Source organism: Hypomesus transpacificus, chromosome 13 (assembly GCF_021917145.1).
Source record: "Hypomesus transpacificus isolate Combined female chromosome 13, fHypTra1, whole genome shotgun sequence".
NCBI lineage: Eukaryota > Metazoa > Chordata > Actinopteri > Osmeriformes > Osmeridae > Hypomesus > Hypomesus transpacificus.
The window spans coordinates 1,260,419-1,279,287 of record NC_061072.1 but is presented as its reverse complement, the minus strand read 5'-3'; the positions used below and the strand labels follow the sequence as shown (position 1 = coordinate 1,279,287).

General features: G+C 43.4%; 1 protein-coding gene across 2 annotated transcripts in view; it reads right to left on the bottom strand.

Annotated features, from left to right (window-relative positions):
* Positions 1 to 2,247: 2,247 nt before the first annotated feature.
* LOC124475374 (zinc finger MIZ domain-containing protein 1-like) overlaps positions 2,248 to 18,869 on the bottom strand; it is a 90,306-nt gene continuing 73,684 nt past the window's right edge. For both annotated transcript variants that reach the window (XM_047031920.1, XM_047031921.1), the window contains 18 exons: positions 9,520 to 9,655; positions 8,954 to 9,068; positions 8,577 to 8,797; positions 8,220 to 8,421; positions 7,690 to 7,965; positions 7,311 to 7,493; positions 7,109 to 7,180; positions 6,832 to 7,000; positions 6,511 to 6,652; positions 6,075 to 6,285; positions 5,704 to 5,809; positions 5,438 to 5,598; positions 5,224 to 5,291; positions 5,048 to 5,116; positions 4,700 to 4,935; positions 4,424 to 4,587; positions 4,033 to 4,287; positions 2,248 to 3,917 (listed from right to left, as the gene is read on the bottom strand). In XM_047031920.1, coding sequence (XP_046887876.1) covers positions 3,810 to 3,917; positions 4,033 to 4,287; positions 4,424 to 4,587; positions 4,700 to 4,935; positions 5,048 to 5,116; positions 5,224 to 5,291; positions 5,438 to 5,598; positions 5,704 to 5,809; positions 6,075 to 6,285; positions 6,511 to 6,652; positions 6,832 to 7,000; positions 7,109 to 7,180; positions 7,311 to 7,493; positions 7,690 to 7,965; positions 8,220 to 8,421; positions 8,577 to 8,797; positions 8,954 to 9,068; positions 9,520 to 9,655 — 2,894 coding nt within the window. In that variant the 3' untranslated portion in view covers positions 2,248 to 3,809. The remainder of the gene's footprint in view (positions 3,918 to 4,032; positions 4,288 to 4,423; positions 4,588 to 4,699; positions 4,936 to 5,047; positions 5,117 to 5,223; positions 5,292 to 5,437; positions 5,599 to 5,703; positions 5,810 to 6,074; positions 6,286 to 6,510; positions 6,653 to 6,831; positions 7,001 to 7,108; positions 7,181 to 7,310; positions 7,494 to 7,689; positions 7,966 to 8,219; positions 8,422 to 8,576; positions 8,798 to 8,953; positions 9,069 to 9,519; positions 9,656 to 18,869) is intronic.

The following is an 18,869-nucleotide window of genomic DNA, read 5'->3' as shown; positions in this document are numbered from 1 at the left end:
TGATGTGAAGTATGGTAGGGAGTTGTCATATTGGATAAAAATTACATGCAACACCAAGTATTTTATAAATAATATTTGAATAACTGTTGGATTGTGTAAAACCAGACTGTAGATCTTAACATAATGAGAAATGTTATGGTAGAAGCTATCCTCCATTAATATGTTGTAATATTGATCCACATTACATACAGCCAAATGTCTTGCATAAATGTTTTGCCAAAACAGATATTTATAGATTGAGGTGATTTTTTCAGAATGTTATGTTAGGTACTTGAAGTTGGGCCTCAATGTAGGTCCAGTGTAAATTAATGAGTTTAAAGCTCTCCTTGAATATCTCCTTGAAGTATTTTGATTATTTAAAAATGAGGTCTACAGCAGCTTTCAGGTATCATCTGAATACACATTTATTAGATAAATATTAGGTTGTCACATCATCTAACTACATACAGTTTTATACAACACTAAAAATCACAATGAGTTTATTTTCTGATCAGTTTAGAATGTGAAATGATTTTACATACAATGTACAAACATAAAGACAATGGCCACATTTGCATGAATTACCTTAGGTTGTACCATTACCTCTTTTGTAGGTGATCGTGATGTATAAAATTGTACAAACTACAGATTTGGTTACAATCCTTTGGATCCCCCACCCCCTCCGGAAAAATGAAATAAAAAAAGAATTCCCAAGTTATACCAAGTATTTTCTTCATATTTCTGTGATAGCCCCATAATACTCTAGATAGGTGGTAGACTACAACATGTATTTTACATGTAGTCAGAGCTATCACATTTCCGCTAACAAAATAGGTCACTGTATACAGAGGACAAACAAAATGGTTTGAACACTTTCCAAATTCAGCCACATCCGTCAGGGGGTTTGCAAGCTTTTTATTATTCTGAAGAAACAATGCACATTCCCAGGGAAAATGAATACATTTCTGTTCACGTCTCTATAGTCATTTACATATGTACAGTCCTCTTATGGGCATGCACCCACTCAGTCAATCCAATCCATCCTAACTAGATCCAAGCAGATAAACCATCCCAGCTGTATTTTTTTATTCTCATTTTGTAATTCGTAATTTTTGTAACATTTTTTTTCTCAATAAAGTTGATCCTTTACAATGATTGTGCAACTACAGATTTGGGGTTCTGCCTAATACATATAATTGGTTCATGTACAATTAAGAGCAAAATGTGAAATGTTAGGTATCTCCATGGTACTGATATACAGTTTCTATTCAATTACAAAATTAAAGTAAATCATATGTGAGTTGTTAGGAACTATACCATTGATTTCACTGTTACAAAGGTGGTATAAAAAAAGGTGAAGCAGAGAACAGGAAACAATATTCCTCTTTTGTAGAGAAAAACAAAACATTGTCAAGCATATTGAAGTTTGAAAATATTATGCTTACAATATTCAAGATGATCAATCAGTAAATTGCTACTCTTAGAAGAAATTATATTTCTAACCTTTTTAATAAGAAAACCAATACAAAATAATTTACTACAAAAAGAAAAGAAATAAAAATTAAAATGGGATAAAAAAATTAAATGGTCAAAAGCTTTCAAAAAAGCTATATTTTCCATTACAAAAAAAAAATAATTAAACAATATCATACATTTATTTAAAATAAGGCTGTGATATTTCTTTAAAATACCAAACGTGTAATGACAATTAGCAACAAATACGATATTCACATGGTTTTCTAATTACATTTGAAAGCCAGCTGAAATCACAGCTTTTGAAATTACTGATGTAAATAACAACATGAGATCAACTGAATAACATACCAATGGTTCCTTGATCTAGACCATAGAGCACAAAATATTGCAACATCAGACTTTGACATCAAAGATTTTACTCTGAAAATGGCATGATTATCTAGACTGATTTTAGGGTTAAAAACATGGTGATAATGGCAGAAAGTACTTGTCTAAACTATATATTTGTAATCATATTGGGTATAACATCCATTTCAGTTATTAGCTTATGAGACATTTTAGAGAAGACTGACAATGGTGGAGTTTGGAGGGATACGTGGACAAGTTGGACAGTCAAACACAAAGAACAAACATTATTAAGATACAAAAATATTCACACTGATATTTACAATAGCTTTTCATTAAAAAAAATACATTTTCATACTGAACAGTACTCTTCTAGTGAAACTGAAAACAAATGTGGTAAAATATCAGCTCCAATACTGCTTTTAAAAACCAGGCTTTTAACAGTAGTGATGGATGAATCATAATTGTTTTATTTAATAGCTCAAAGAACAGGTACTCACACACATGCCAGCTCACCCGGACAATCACATACATAACTACATTCATTCATCTCTTCCACTCCCCTAGTCTGGCATTGTCGGACTAATTTGCAAATGTGTATTTTGCTATTCTGCCAGAGTAAATAAAAATTAGCTTGCAGATTTGTCTGGTTCTAAGGCTACCATTCCCCCTAACTTTGGTGATGATTAGCAAGATCCCAATGGTTGATGAATAGTTGAAATTTGCAGCAATGTATAATAAAGAAAAGAAACAAACATAATTAAAACATATCACCAGAAAATGCAGATACTATGAACAGCTGACATTAGCTTTATCCCTTCAACATTTTAGTGTTAAATAAATCAGACTACAGAAGGATGGAAGCAACTTATAAAAAACACACACTACCTTTACTACTTGGAATACCACTAGACAAGGGCTTGGCACACATGCACTTTGTATACTACAGTTCATTTTCAACAGGAAGAGAGACGCAACTTTGCAAAAATGGGAACACAAGCAGCACAGGGCCCATGCAGAGAAAACAGCAAGGAGTGAGTCCTAGCTATAAGCAGGTCATTTCAAGTAGTTCTCTCAGTACCCCTTTATTTTCCTTAGATGCTCTCACTAGGGGATTATAAACTACATACAATACTGTATGTAACAGCCAAACAGTACAAAAAGGCTCTTAGGATAGAACTGCCATGTCTGTGTGAGTTAGTTTGAGTAGAACCTCTTTCCCAAAAGTTGATACCCTTGTTTGCATTCGTCCTCAGCGATGCATTGCTCCCATTCTACCTATACCGCTCTTTTCCCTCATGGCGGGGATGTGTCTCCTTTCCAAAATTACAAACAAAAACTGAAGTTGGATGAAAAAATTGAAGCTGTAAAAAATGTAATAAAATTGCTATGATGGGGGGTTGAGAGGGGTGGGAGACTGCTCACCTAAAGACGTCTATTCATTCTTTTCATGACTTAGGTGCTAATTTACTTCCCTTTTAGATGTATTTGTTTTTGCATTGACAAAATCCCTTGTGCTTTGAAAAAATGCGTCATAGAGAAACAGAAACAGTGTTACTAACCGGTCTGGAAAAAAGAGCAAGTTACTAAATGACTGATTAAAAAGAGGGGGCTCCTAAATTGGAAAAACGATGTGGACATAAATTAGCTCAAGACAGGGTTTAAAAAAAAAAAAATCTGAACAGGAAATAAAATTGGAATAAAAAAATGCTACAACACTTTCCTAATGTGCACACAGTGTGTGATATACAAAAACAATAGAATATAGCTGCACAGTTCATAGCAATCGCCATGGAGCAAAGAGCAGGTAGGCAACACTGCCATGTGTTTGAGTTTTAAAACCTTGTTCAGTCGGTTTGAGAATGAAAACTGTACAAGAGGAAGAAGAGAAAGGGAGTGCATCTTTGTGTTTGTCAAGTATGAGCATCAGTCCCAGGTTTGGGGTGTGTGGACTCCAGGCAGCCCGGCCAGTTCTTGTGTGTGTGCATGTTTTTTTTGTCTCTGGACTGTCAGTTGTTTTCAAAGAGTGAGAGCAGGTCGTCATTGCTATTGCTCGGGAGATCGGGAGGGTCCAAGTAGGACAACAACTCATCAGGGTTAGCCAGTTCTGGAAGAAGCTGTGAAAAGAAAAACAAAAAAATAAATGTTTGGCCATTCTGATTAAATTTTGGCTAAATCCACAAATTAACAATAATTAGTATAGCTTGTATTGAAGGGATCGTTAACACTTACATCCAAGGAAGGCTCAGGCATATCAGGGGCTACCTGCCCTCCAACCTGGCCCTCTAAGCTGTTGGAGGGGTTAAAGGTCAGGTCGCCGTGGGGATGGCTGTTAGGGCCAGGCTGCTGTGGAGGCGGAGCCTGACGCGATGGCTGAGGAGGCCCGCTGAGATGCAACTGCTGCCCTGATTGGCTGCCGGGGTGAGAGGTGTGTAAGCTCTGCTGCAACGAGCTGTGGGACTGATCAGTGCTGGCAGGATGAGGTATCTGTTAAGGGGTGGGGAGAGAGAGAGAGGTAGAGAGCATAGTCTCAGACCACATTGTCCCATGGCAGGTGAAGCTAACCTGTCCTGTATACAGTAAATCTCTAGTTCTTAGCTGTGTGTCATTGAAGATAACTCACTGTGTCAGGTATACTGTGGGAGAGAGACTTTTCCTGGGCCATAAGGCTGGGAGGCATGTCCGGAGGGTGGGACAGCTGGGGGCCATGCATGAAGTCGTGCATTGAAGTACCACCAGGGTTCCCATGGGGGAAGTCAAAGTTCCCATGCCCATGGTAATTGTTGCCTATGTACACAGAAACAAACAAACAAACACAACCAATTTAAATCACTTTACTTTCAACTAAATCAGGTATTTTTTATAAGAAAATATGATATCTGAATGGAAACGTTGCTACCTTGGCTACCAAATTCACTGTTGTTGCCCCCCTGTTGAGAAGGGTAGGGTGATGGCCCTGGGCCTAGTTGAGCAATCATATCCATCACATTGGGCATTATCATCTGACTGGGACTCATAGTCTTGAACCTTTTGGCCATAGGTCCGTCCGGGTCCTCCTTGATGTGGATGTCCGATTTGATGGCGACAGGTCGCCAACTACACGTTGGGTCAATTGTGACCTCTTCAAACTCCGAGCTGGGTCCACACAGTTACAATGTTTGGTGTCAGGTTTTAGAGAGGCGGTGTGGAAATGGTTAAATTGTCTGATTTTGGGAGAATATATATATGGTTTGACATTTCGACTTACTTTTGGATGGCATTCAAGATTCCCCACATGTACTGGTCCACTTCCAAACCTTCCAACAACGCTGTTTTACTAAGAAAAAGGATAAATCAGTATGGTGTATGACACTATCATTGGAAGGTTATTTGTGACCTACAGTTGTTCATTTTGACAAACACAGATGAGTTTAAGACACTTACTTGCATACAGGACATCGCCATGTTCCCCTCTCACAGTTCAGTTGTAAATATGACTCCAAATCAAAACACTGTGGAACATCAGTCAAATGGGTATATTTTAGGGTGTATATATGTATATATATATATTTTTTTTTTTACCTGTGAACACATTACTGCACAAAACTGTTTAACTGTTTAGTGCCAAAAGCAGCTGTAGCCCACCCATGACACTTGCCTGGACATGTTTGCAGTCATGGCCTCTGGCTGGCAGCTGGATCCGCCGGAAGGTGATAGGACATTTTAGGGAGACCTTGATGGCTGTTTGCTCAACGCCGTCCTCTCCATTCAGTGTAGTGTTCCCGGTGGATGCCGCTACACTGCTGAAGTTCCTCTTGACTAAGGGATGGAGAGAAAAAAAGAAAGAGACGGTTACCATCTATGGGGTCAAGTAAGATTCATCCCTTGAAAACTCATTGTGTCAGGGACCAGGGGTGGCCGCACCTTTGGTGATGCAGTGCTCTGCTGGCAGCAGCCTCTTCTTCAACAGACCTTGCAGGACGGAGCGCACTGACGGCCGGTGGACCAGCTGCAGCACGAACAGGTGCGACTGTGGAGAGATCTTCATTATTATGGTCGCCATTACGGTCACCGTTTTTTGCATTTCAAGTCAAGTGGCTTTCATTGTCATTTCAATCACATACATGGTACAGTACACTGTGAAACAAAACAATGTTCCTCTAGGACCATGTGGCTACATGAAACAACACAGAGATACATGAGACACACATATTTTGGAACTACCTAAAACTAAAGAAGACCTACACCTACATGTTAGCAGGACATGCAGTGATACAGTCAAAGTGAGCACTCACACAGCAGCAGGCCGTGACAGTGATCTGGATGGTGTTCCTTCCTGGCTGGCACACGTGTTTCAGGTGCAGGGGCTTGTGGGACGTCTTGTTGTCGCCCCGCTCGATGGTGAGAGGTGTGGCATTGACGCTAACCTGGACAGATGCCGGCCAGTTGGTGTTCATCTGTCGGTCTTCGTGGTGGTAGCACTTGAACTGTAGCTCCAGGTCAGACCTGTAAGGGAGGATGCAAGTTACCGGTCAATATGGTCTTGCTAATGACTGAGACTGTGTAGAAATCTTGTGTTGTTAATATGTGTTAATACTTGTTATGGTCCATTAAAGTTGGTCCTGCAGGACTTGCTGTGTGTGGTGTCAGTCAGTTAGGTAGTGGTGTGCACATAGATGGAATTGGAATGTGCTTCAATTTTTTCCTGACATGGCTCTGCCTGGTTCGTACCTCCACATTAGGGTCTGGTGTACGGTGGGCCGAAGATGGAAGACGTGGTTACTGACGGCTAGGTTGTGCTCCAACCTGAAGGGCTCTAGGACCACCCCATCCCTCACTGGAAACGTCAGACGCAGCTCCTCATTTGGATTGGCTAAGGAGGGGGGATACATATGAGGAGTTGCATATACAGGTCACAGAGGCATACAACAGTTAATGTAATAGGCTTGTGATTGAAATTATACTGTGAGTTCAAGCACTGTATGAAATAGATTAAGGATTGGACATTAGTGGTATGGTTAAGATCATGTCCCACCCAACATAGAGGCTAACCTGAAGGTGGAGGAAGTGCGTTGATATTTGGTTTAATGTCTGGAGGGAATGGAGGTTTGACGTCCTGGTTTGGCGACAAATAGGGAGGGATACTACTTCCTGGGGTCATGGGTGGGGTGGGGTTGCCTGGCACTGGGGAGTGGGGGTAGTTACCCACTGGTCTGGGAGGCTGCAACCAGGTTTAAACCACATCAATTAGAATCAAATAGAGCATAGGATAGACAGGATATCACCTCAGGGGGCACAATAGTAAGTCTCACAAAGCAATTAGACTTACCCCGTTCATATTGCCATGGCTGTATTGATATCCACCCCCAGAAAAGTTGTTTTGGCCATTGAATGGCTCTTGCTGCAAAATAAAAAAATATTTAGATGGTTTAATCTATGGGGTAAGAGAGTACCTCATGGACGATTCAAAAGTAATTTGGTTTGTATTTGCAGTCAGCCCATGGGATGTGCTTGTTGCTCTGTGTTATCACCTTATAGTACTGGCCCATGGCACCACCTGGAGGAGGGTACTGGCCTTGGATTTGCTGGCCTGGCATCCTCTGGCTGGGGTAGTTGGGGGAGGGGAGTGGCCGGGACGCGTTGGGAGCAGGGTACTGCCCCTGCTGGTTAGGGAACTGGCTGTTTGGTCCATATTGCTGCCCACCATAGTTAGGCTGAGAGAAAACACAGGGTGAAACACAAGCCATCAGATACACTAACAAATCAACCGTAAACAAACAATTATACAAATGAGACATTAATTGTGTAAGTTAACAGTTGTAAGTATTGAGGGTTTCCCCGGAGGGCAAATAATGTCAGTCTATTCCTGCATCTACTGTTGGCTCTGGTTATGGATGCAGTTCCTCTCACCTCCCCAGGATAGGGTCTCTTCATGCCCTGCATGCCCATGCCCTGAGGGCGGGGTCCTGGGTAGCCTTGTTGGGGCATCCTCTGGCCGTGCCCCCCGAAGGGCCCCATGCCTTGGCCCCGTGGCTGGTTCATGCCCATAGGGGGGCCACTCATGTTGGATGTGTTCATGCCTGCTCCCATATTTCCGGGGAGATTTGGGGGCCCACGGGGCCCAGGCTGGTTCATGTACTGGTTGTTATATGCCTGGTTTGGTCCCATCTGGAAAGAGGAACTCATCTGAAAGACAAAAATACCCGAATGGCACAACATTTTCAATTTGGTTGCTGTGGCCATAGAGTCTACTCAGCAGCATAATATCAAAATAATTTAAGCAGTTCTGGAAAATGATGGAAAAGTAAATAAAATGTATTTTGACATTCTAATGTATAATTCAAATGATTTAATAAAAAAATTATATATGAATGCTTCCCATTTTGCTTGGATTATTAGAGCTTGTGTTGGTGAAGAGACTCACTGAGCCTTGAACCTACCGGTCCGTATTGGTTCATGTCCTTGTTTTGTGTTTCCTGAAGAGCAGCCACTGTAGCTGTGGCGGTGGCCGTTGCCGTGGCGGCAGCAGCGGCCACAGCGGCTGCAGCAGCAGCAGCGGCCGGTTGGGTGAAGTCTGAGGGCGGCCGGGAGTGGGGAGGCATGCCCATACCACCAGGACCAGAGTTTGGACCCCCGGGGTAACTTGCGAAGAAGAAAAATAAAATAAATCCACTATGTAAGCTATGGATTTACCCTCCCTGGAACAGTCCAACCAACTTTTGACAAAAGCTCTGTATACAACAACATGGTTTGTACATCATCAGGGCCCATGCCAAATCTGGTCTCTCCACACTCACTTTCCAGCAAAGCCACCTCCCCCAGGATAGTTGGGGCGTCCGTACATGCCCTGCTGCATGTAGGTCTGGTTGGAGCTGCCTTTGTTGGGAAACTGCTGCTGGGGGCCACCAGGGAACTGGGGGGAGTTCAGGCCTGGGTTATTCCCAGACATGCCTGACCCCATGGGATTTCCCCCAGGGTTCATGGGGTTGTTGTTGTTGGCCATCGGATTACCCAACACCTGGGAGATAGCAATAGAGAAAGATGGTCTATGTTAGATGCTTAGGTTTAGGGTTGTCTGTCGATCGATATGGAATGTATGTCCTTGACGGGGCTGGAGCCTTGAGGTTCTGTTAAACTCAGCAATTCAGAGTTGCTGGATGTTTGTGAGGCTCACCTGACTTTGCGAGGTATTGGTTACTCCCCAGACGGTGGTTACCACGGAAAGAGAGCCAGGGGGCTGGTTGGAGTTCTGCTGCCATGGAACCGAGTCATAAGGAAAGGACCCATCACTGCAGAGAACGGACACAGCATTGTGTTGACTTACAGGGTTGACTTAATATGCAGAGGCAAATATTTGCAGACGGTTCATTGTGATTTGTATGGTTAGTACAATCCCACTGTTTGTACATTTCCTTTTCAAGAGTAAAAGTGCAATACAAATGGTTTATGGTAGTATTGCAAAATATTTTTTTTATTGTGTTTAACCATGCTGTCATGTTTAATAATTAACTACTTGTGGCTAGGATGAATTAGGGTACATTTCCCTTCTGGGATAAATAACATGATATCTAATCTAGGTGAAGAGGTACCGATAGTCTCAACTGACCCTGTTTTCTGTGTAGTAAGGTAGACAGTGTGTCTGAGCACTGATTCATGAGGGATGGTGTGCTTCATGGGGAGAGCACAGGCTTTCCACAGGGCCAACACACACACATTCAGACACACACATAGCACACTGACCCATGTGAGAGGGTGGGCTTCATGGAACTCATGGGGGTCTGCATGGGTACTTTGCCAGGGGGCTCGTTCTGTCTGTTCTTCTGGTGACGGAGGAGAAGCAGGCGTCCCAGCTCCTCACACCAGGACGATAGCAGGGCTGATGGAGATGGAGAAAAAAAAGACCATGGGATTATTGACTCCTGTGGGGAATGTTAACACTGATACAGTCTATTTTACAAAACAAACAACCCTCTACTTCGGCATCCCATTGAGACATGAATGAATGTGTGTGAGGGGAAGCGCTGATGAAACATTAACAAAAAGTAATTAAAGCAACAGAGATTTTTTTTCAGCAATGTAAATGCAATGGCCCAACTGACCGTGCAATGCATAAAATCCTTGTGATAAAGAAAACGGACCTCAAATAAACCAAACTATCGTCTCTGGCCACTAGACGTCACTATGGCCCCTTGAATGGGCAGCAACCCTACCTACAGGTACTGCTTGGTTAGGTAACTACACCAGTGTGGTGTTTGAACCACAGTAGAGTGTTTGATCAAATCATGCTTTTCATCTGCAGTGCATCTTTAACAGTATGCCAACTACAAAAGACCCACTTTCAATTTTTATTCCCCTCCTCACTCCAGCGCTATAAAGAAAGGGAATGTGTATCCAATCAAAGCAGAGGGTAGCCACCCCCTCTTGGGATTCACAGCAGCAGCATTTCTGGGGCTAAGACACGGGGTGAAGCAGAATACTGGGAGTTTTCCACTACAGTGGTGACTCACTCACTCACAGTCACAGACCAGAACGCAGCCACGTTGACACGACAGCTGACTTACCTCATACCAGTCGTCACAGCTAATTACATCCTTACTGCCAGAGAGAAGGGCCGACCCCTACACCACCATGACACAGTGAGAGAGTAGGGGAAGCGATGGCAAAACAGAGACGGATGGAAGGGTATAAAGGCAGGGAGGGAGGATGAGAGAGGGACAGAGAGGAGAACAGGCTAATGGAGATAATGGGAAGGAGGAACAAACAAAAGCGTCTGTCTCTCTTAATAAACATGAAACTCTGACATTTGGAAACACGTGTGTATGGTAAACTGCACACACATACAGACACACACATAAATATACACACACACAATGAGCATACTTAGGATGTGAGATGTCCTCAACATAGAGGATTGTGGCCAATTACAACATGTGAACACACACAAAAATTCACAAAATGCAACCACACGGTAACGCAAAAACACACCTTATCCTCTCACTCAGCCCACTTATGGCTGTGCATCTCACCCCCAAAAGGCACCTCTCCTTTCATTAGAACACTGAGCACACCAGCCTCTCTCTGTGTAAAGATGAGGGCTGGAATACAAAAGACATGTACAGATGGTACCAGCAGTCTCTTTCCCTCTCCTCCCCTCCCTCCTCCACTTCTTTTCTCCCTCCCTCCAAATCCTCCTCCCTCTCCTTTAAAAGCAGCACGGGGCTCGGGCTCCGAGGCAGCTGGGTCCCCCCCCCCCCTTACCCCCTGCTCTTGGCAAGACAGGTGCCGGGAGACAGACTGCATGGTTCCTTCAGAGCATCGATCTGAGCTGGGGCTGGAATGGGGGCTGAACTTGAATTGAGGGCTGGAGCTGAAGATGAGGGTTGGTGCTAAGACTAGAGCCACAATTCTGGTGCTAAGAATAAAGAATGAATCTGACAACACAGCAGACCCCTCAGGCATCCATCACCAAACATAACCCTATAAAACACACAGGGAAAGGCTGTGAGGAGCCAATGAACTAGCCTGCATTTAATATGCCTTGCTATCTATGACGGGTCTACTACAGCACACTGGTTCAAGCACCATAACGCTACCGTACTGCAGGGTAAGCATTTCAGAACAACACCATTCAGAGCTGTTGGGGGCCCCCCCTTTTGACAGAGAGAGATTTCAATTGGAGGGGCTGGCAACTAGCCAGCATGTTACAGCTCAATTAGACACCATTATTCTTTCCAACAAGGGCTAACTTGCACCTCCGCCGTGTTGATAAACATGTCTCCACAATTTATCCCCAAACCGCGGCACTGAGAGACTTGCCACAGGAGGGTTGCGTATCCCCGTTTCAAACCGCCGCCGCCAGCCCATGGACTGTTTAATGCAGCGCGGTGAAAGCAGAGAAATCAACAACACTGCAAGACCGGGGAGCTGAGCAGTGACACGGCATATTGAGTTGAGAGGGACAAGCTCCCGCCCCGACACTTATAGGGGAATTATTCTACCCAACCATTAGATAAGAGCTTATCGCCCCACAAAATTACCACCTCCGCTGAGCCAGACCTGCTTAAAGGGGAGGCGCTCTGTCATTGAGTTAAAGGATCAACTTCAGGTTTCATATGACAGGTTGAAAAGGGCCAACCCATTCTGAGCTTTCACAATCTATCCCTCCTTCTACACGTCCTCCTCCTCCTCTTTCCTTCTCCTCCCAAAACTCTCCTAGGACAGCCAGGAGGACGAACACAAAAGGATTGCTGTTTCTCTTATGCTATCTTCCCACACCCAGTCTCTTCAATAGCCTAGACTCATCTGTTCCTTCAGACTAAATACTACAAGTCATTCCAAAAATTGCAGATAATTGTATCAGGTGCTTCTCTAGTGGAAGATTTAGTGGTCTGCCATCAAAGTAGCATCCCAGCTGGAATACCGGAGAGATTTCATAGCCTAGCCTGTTCAGACTGTAGTTGATCCTGCTAGGATGGCTGTGATGGCTAGAAGCTCAACATAGCTGCCAAGTGAAAGTGTACACTCAGGGCCTCATGTACTAACGCTTTTGCGCCTACTTCAGGCGTATTGTAGTGATGTGTCGTTCGTGAACGATTCGTTCATTTTGAACGAATCCTTATAAGGACTCGGGAGTCCTCTCAACGAGTGATTCGTTCATTTCCCGACTCGGTCTTTCTACGAGTCTTTGGATCATTTTTCACGTGACCTGCATAGGCTCTGTAGCTAGAGGAAACGAACGATTCGTTCCTTTCCCGACTCGGTCTTTCTACGAGTCTTTGGATCATTTTTCACGTGACCTGTATAGGCTGTAGCAAGAGGAAACGAACGATTCGTTCCTTTCCCGACTCGGTCTTTCTACGAGTCTTTGGATCATTTTTCACGTGACCTGCATAGGCTCTGTAGCTAGAGGAAACGAATGATTAGTTCCTTCCCCGACTCGGTCTTTCTACGAGTCTTTGGTTCCTTTTTTCACGTGACCCGCATTGTATTTTTTAGTAGAGGAAACAGTTTCATTATTCCCTTCCGCGTGGCCGCTGTTTTAGTAAGACGTGAATGAATGATATTCGCTCAAGTCATCATACTGACTGGTTTTGTTATTTTCACTTTACATTTACAGTTTAGTGCAGTGTAATTGTTTGACGTGATAATTAAATGCTAGTGTGATAATACATGACCAAATCATACAAACTCATGATACATTATTTTAATGCAGGAATTTATTTTGAAATAGTATTTGCTGGTGCACATGTCATGCACTAACCTACAGTGGACGTATAGGGGCTATACGTCCTTTGCAGTGGACGTATAGCCCCCTAGCCCCCAACCCCCCCCCCCCCCCCCCCCCCCCCCCCCCTGAAATGAACAAATGACTCGAAAAAAGATTCATTCATTTTACTGAACGAGATTCAAAGAACCGAATCAGTAAAAAGAACCGAACTTCCCATCACTAGCGTATTGGTTTCGCAATTTGCGCGTAAAAGCATGGCGAGGTATGTACAAACATAGACTGCCTGTCGCGGGAACTGAAAATGGCAAATTGCGCTTTTCTGTGTCACGCATATGCATTCACGGGAGGGTCAAGGTGAGATTCCCATGAAGAGATCGGAGGGTATGCGTAAAGTGCGCCTAATTATGTATTCCGCGGTATGTACAAAAACCGTCTGTGAAAGGGCACCTCTATTTTGCGGTGAAAATTCTCCGCCTGTTAAAAGCAGGCGTAAACCAGGATGCGCATATGCCTCCTGGTGAAATGGCAGCCGTAACCCGAGCAAGAAGAAGACATATTTGGATTTTTGCCACAAGAATCACACTTTTTGAGTTGAGTGAACACAAAATCATTACGCGTTACACATTAAGCAGCCACGAAATATTACATTTATTGGAAGAAATCAAAGATGACATCGAATCTCCAACTCAGCATCCACATTCCATTCCAGCAGTGGTTAAACTCCTCCCTAACATTACAAATATTGGCATCCGATCATTTCAAACAGTCATCGCTGTTTTGACTTTGGTGGCTGATCAATGATAAAATGAGTAAAGGAGGCCCATTCAATTGCACGTTTAAATGCTCGCAATGTACGGTATAGTGGGCGGAGAAAGGCGCTGATTACCATGTTTTGTAAATAGCCTACGACGTAAACTGAAGTATCACAGCGTGCGCAATCTGCGGGTTGGTCACGGCGCAAATAACGCTACGTTTGCGAATGTACGTACATGAGGCCCTCGGTGCTTTACTAGTTGTGTATTCCATAAGCTCAGAGTGTTTGCCTTGCAGATTGTCCCCAGGGGCAAGGCTGTGTCTGAGCCATATTAATATTCTGGTGCTGCTGCCTTGCCTGATGGTCAGCTAGAGTGAAGGGCATTAATGCACGCTGGGTCTAGATGGGTGGCTCAGCGCTGGGGTGTAGCTTCCAGCCATGCTCTCTGTCATAATGCCCTAGGGAGACATGACAAATTATGAGAACTGCCTCCCTGACAGTTGTTCAATGCCCTTCCCAATAATAATGCAGTCTCTCCCCCGCTTAGTGTCGGAGAGTGTGTGAAACACAAGTGAGCCTTTAGTTGTTTCCAGAGAAAATGGCTTTCAAAATGGAAACAAATCACACACACATTTCCTTAACCAAAAACAAAGAACTTCATGCAAAATCCTAAGGGCGAGTAGAAAGCATTTGAAGGGGAGGACACATCTTTATAATCATATGGAGGTCTTTACTTTAAACTCTAATTCTGAGTGTAAATCGCTCTCTCTCTCACCATGCTCTGGCAGGGGATTTCAGCAGGCAGCAGGTATGGCAGATGCAATGAGTGAACTCCCCTCCCTTTCTCCATCCCTCCCTCTTTCCCTCCATCCCCCTGTCCCTCTCTCACTCTGGTCTATCAAATAGACACCTGCTCCCTAATCAACCCAAGGCCCCTGGATGTGGTCACCCACCTGGCAATCCCCCCCCCCCCCACACACACACACCTCAATATGCATTGCACCAGACACATACACATGTCCAGCCCCATCTACTAAATTGTACACATTCTGACTGATGTCATATTCAAGCAATAATGGTTAATCCAATCAGCCTGCGTGAAATAATGTAGTCACTCAACAAAGCAGGCATGCCAGTATAAACACAAACAAACCAAACAATGAGTTTAAAGCCCCATAACCTGGAGGCCTAGGTGTAAAAAAAAGGAAAGACCTTAGTGAACTAATAAAGAATGCTTCTGGTGAACCTAAACTACACTGTGTAATTTCTGAGGGAACCCAGTTTATTTTAAGCTTATTTGTCTCTCTCTCTTTGACTTTGTCTTTCTCCCTATCTGATTAAGTCTGAATAGTCCTGCAGGCTAAAGTCAATTAAGCCAAGAAAGAGGCTATGGAGACCTTGTATCCCTGGTTACCAAATCCACCTAAGGGGCCATGTGAAGCATTAATTTCAGACTATCGCCATTCCCAGCCATATGGGACTGCCTTCCTCTACAGTTTCCTTTCAGTGTCAATATATATATATAGGTATAGGAGAGAGCATGATGTGGTACGTGACCACAGGTGGAGCTCAGTCCACACTGGACACCACAGATTGGTCTACATCCCTGTTGGAGAAATTGTAATTATTTTAACAATCCCTCACTCACCCACAACATATTGAGGTAGAACTTTGGTACAACAACATTAGTAAGTTCTCAAACTGCAGCCTTAACAGGAAAACATTTTCTTTATTCAAACTCTACTGATAACGAGTCACTGAATAGTTTAGTAGTTGAGATTTACCATCTCATTAAAATGTCCAGTGAGTTTAAGGTAATTAGCTCTCCAGAAGGAGGGATGAGGTGCATGCGTGAAAAAAAATAATTACATGGTACTTTCCTTGGCCACTGGAACAGACAGGGCCCTCCAAACCATTAAACCCTGTAGTCCAGGAACAGTGATGAGTGAAATGCATCCTGCATCCTGAAATGCATTTGGTAACCAGGGATACAAGGTCTCCATAGCCTCTTTCTTGACAATTTGTATTTTTTGTATTTCTATATTGTAAATTACTGCAACTTATATTTTATTTTATATTTTATATTTTATTTTAATTCTAATTCCACTTAGTATTGCTAGTTATGCACCCTTAGTATAGTTAGTCCTCATATTCAAATTTTAGATTTCTATATGTTTAAGGTTTGCACCTTCCTGCCAAAGCAAATTCCTTGTCTGTGCAAACTTTCATGGCGACTAAAACCCATTCTGATTCTGATTTTGAATAATGTCACATACGATATGAGAACATATTTAACAGTAATAGGACACATTTCTATAGGTAACATTGATATGCATTGGCTAAAATATTTGCTTTAAAGCTTCAGCACTCACTGTTATAAAACAAACTAATCTAAACTAAATCTATCCAGGCCCATCTTTGTACACAACCTCTCTTCCTATCTACTTCCCTCCCTCTTTCTCTCTCTCACTGGAAACCCAGTGATGTTGGAGCCATGTCAATGAGTACTTAGGCCCATAGCCTTGTGGTGAGCCAGACTTGCTGGCTCGGTTTTATGGCCCATTTCAGATCTGCCCTAGCTTAAATACAGCCTCCTGCTGGCCGCACGGCCACAGTGTCGTGCCATGTCCATCCGGCAAGAGGGAACTCCTGGCCGCGTTCCAAGAAGGTATTACTGCAGCCAGAACATATGTGGCCATGCGGCTGCAAGCAGCACAATGAGTGACGTGAAATGAGCGAAGGGTTCGGATTTAGTGTATTTAGGTTGCCGCTTTGACATCCTGTGTTCTTTGTTGCTCTACTGGCAGTCTCAGATTAGAAACAGTTTTTCAAATAGACCAACATTCTGTTGAATGGATTTTGCTCCCTCACATGGCTGCCCAAGTGTATAAATCAATGACAGTACCAGCATTATTAAAATGCATTAAAATGCCATACAGATAAAGACAGACAAGAATTCTGGGACTTCTGACTAGATGAGTGTCTTATGAGAGCCAAGATATTCTAAAATAAGACATTTATCCTGAATTGAAATGTAAGTACATTCACATACATTTATGGAGGATTATCTTGACACTAAAAGATAGATTTGGATTCTACAAGACTGTTTGAATTCTTTTTAAGAACAAGCAAATCAAATACAAGTTTTTAACACTTACAAAGGCAGAGTATTGGTCTGAGTAAAACAACCAATCTACACAAGAGTAGGCCACTGTTTCGGGACATCATTTCCTATATACCGTAAATCTCTAAAAACAGGGCAAGCTTTTCTGTGTATGTACATGAAGGTGGAAATCTATGGCTTTGACACCCCCCTATAAAGAATTAATTTCTTACACAGAACCCCCCTCCCCGCAACCTCAATACAATTTTAAATCTGTTCATGCATGTCTTTCCCTGCAAGGGTAAGCAGATTGGGAGTAAAACTCCTCCAAACCGTAGCATCTTAATTCAATACAATCAGGCTAGCCATCAACAGTATCTTTTATGTGTCGTTGGAAAAGATGCATTCCAAGAACACACAAACATTTTTATCATAAATACACCAGCGAATCCCACGAACACCACTAGAACACTATGACATTTATTGGACAGAACTTGAAATTCTCAAAATGTGTTTATATTATGTATTTCACCAACAAACCGAAACCATAATGTAATATTGTTTATATTTTTTATTTACTTTTAATTCAAGTCCAAGACCTTGGACCTTTGACAACAAGAGCAAGGGCTTCTAAAGTCAACAAGCGTGCCCAGTGCAGTGTGTGTTTCAATGTTTGTGTGATAAAGCATGCGTGTCTGTTTGCCTGTGTGCGTTTAAGTGAGTGTTTGCATTTGCACGCTTCTGTCACCAGATTATCAGAGTGGCTGACCTGCAAAGAAGCTGCTTACGGGAGCCAGACGGTTTCCCCGAGCAACAGGCTGCTATTAACGAAGGAGGGAGCCTTAAGCCCTGGTCCACAATGATACTAATTAGGGATGGAGCAGATGCGTTGGGGCCACCCTCCCTCCCTCCCCCCTCCCTCCCTCCCCCCCCTCCCCCCCCCCCCGGGAAGGGCCAGAAGTGCCACGGTGGCACACGCTGGCGGCTGAATCACCTGTGACCTTTTCACAGTGGGCATGGGGTCAAACTTTACTTTCGGAGTGGAGGGAAAACACAAACGCTTGAAGAGGCTGGGTATCGTCTTGGCACCCCCCCAGGCTCATTAGAACCATCCATATGTGCAGCCGGGCCTGAGTCGTACAAACACTACAACACTCTGATGAACCACACACAGCACACAGTTAACATAACGCCATATCGTTAATATGTCCTTTTCTAGGGATCTGCTTGCCTGATCAAACCTTAGTAGAATTAGAGGCAGTAGACCTTCATTGTTGAGTGTGTAACCGTGTTCTGAAATGCTGACTTTTAGCATCCAAGGAGGTTGGCAGTTGTCATTTGAATAGCTTACACTGCATTATGACAAGTACATCCCAACCCCAAAATATCTAAAATGATAAATACACAAGTGGGAGTGCTATGACAAAAGTGAAATGATGAAACAATATATGTAAACAACCATGCTTCATCACATCCACCACAGACAAAGGGGTCAGCAGCCAATGCAGCCTAGCCAGCCTGTTTCCCCTTCAGAAAGCACATCCGAAGCACACACTATTTTGTATGTTTGTACGACCCCTACATGTGGGGACAGAAACAAAGAAAGACTGGGATGATGACGGTGAATCCAGCCAACGTGTAGATGACTTTTCTGTGCAGGACTTTGACACATAACAAGTACCTGAGTCAGTCTGACATCTCCTGCAGGTGTTGGTTTCTGTGGGGGGTTCAAATTCAACATTTTACTACGATAATGCAGAAAGCGGATCACAGCATTTGAGGGGCGCCTTCCAGTAAGGATGCATGAAGGCACCCAACGCAAACTGGTTTGTTGTAGGGTACCCCATTTCAATCCCAGTTGACAGATTGAAATGGCTGTTGACATGGGGTGTGTACATGCACTGTCGTGGTATCCTAAGTTTGACTCCAGTCCGGAGCCCTGTATAGGGGGGAAAAGTTATGACGATTCTAAGGGCCCCTGACTGACAGGTGCCCCAAAAAATTGA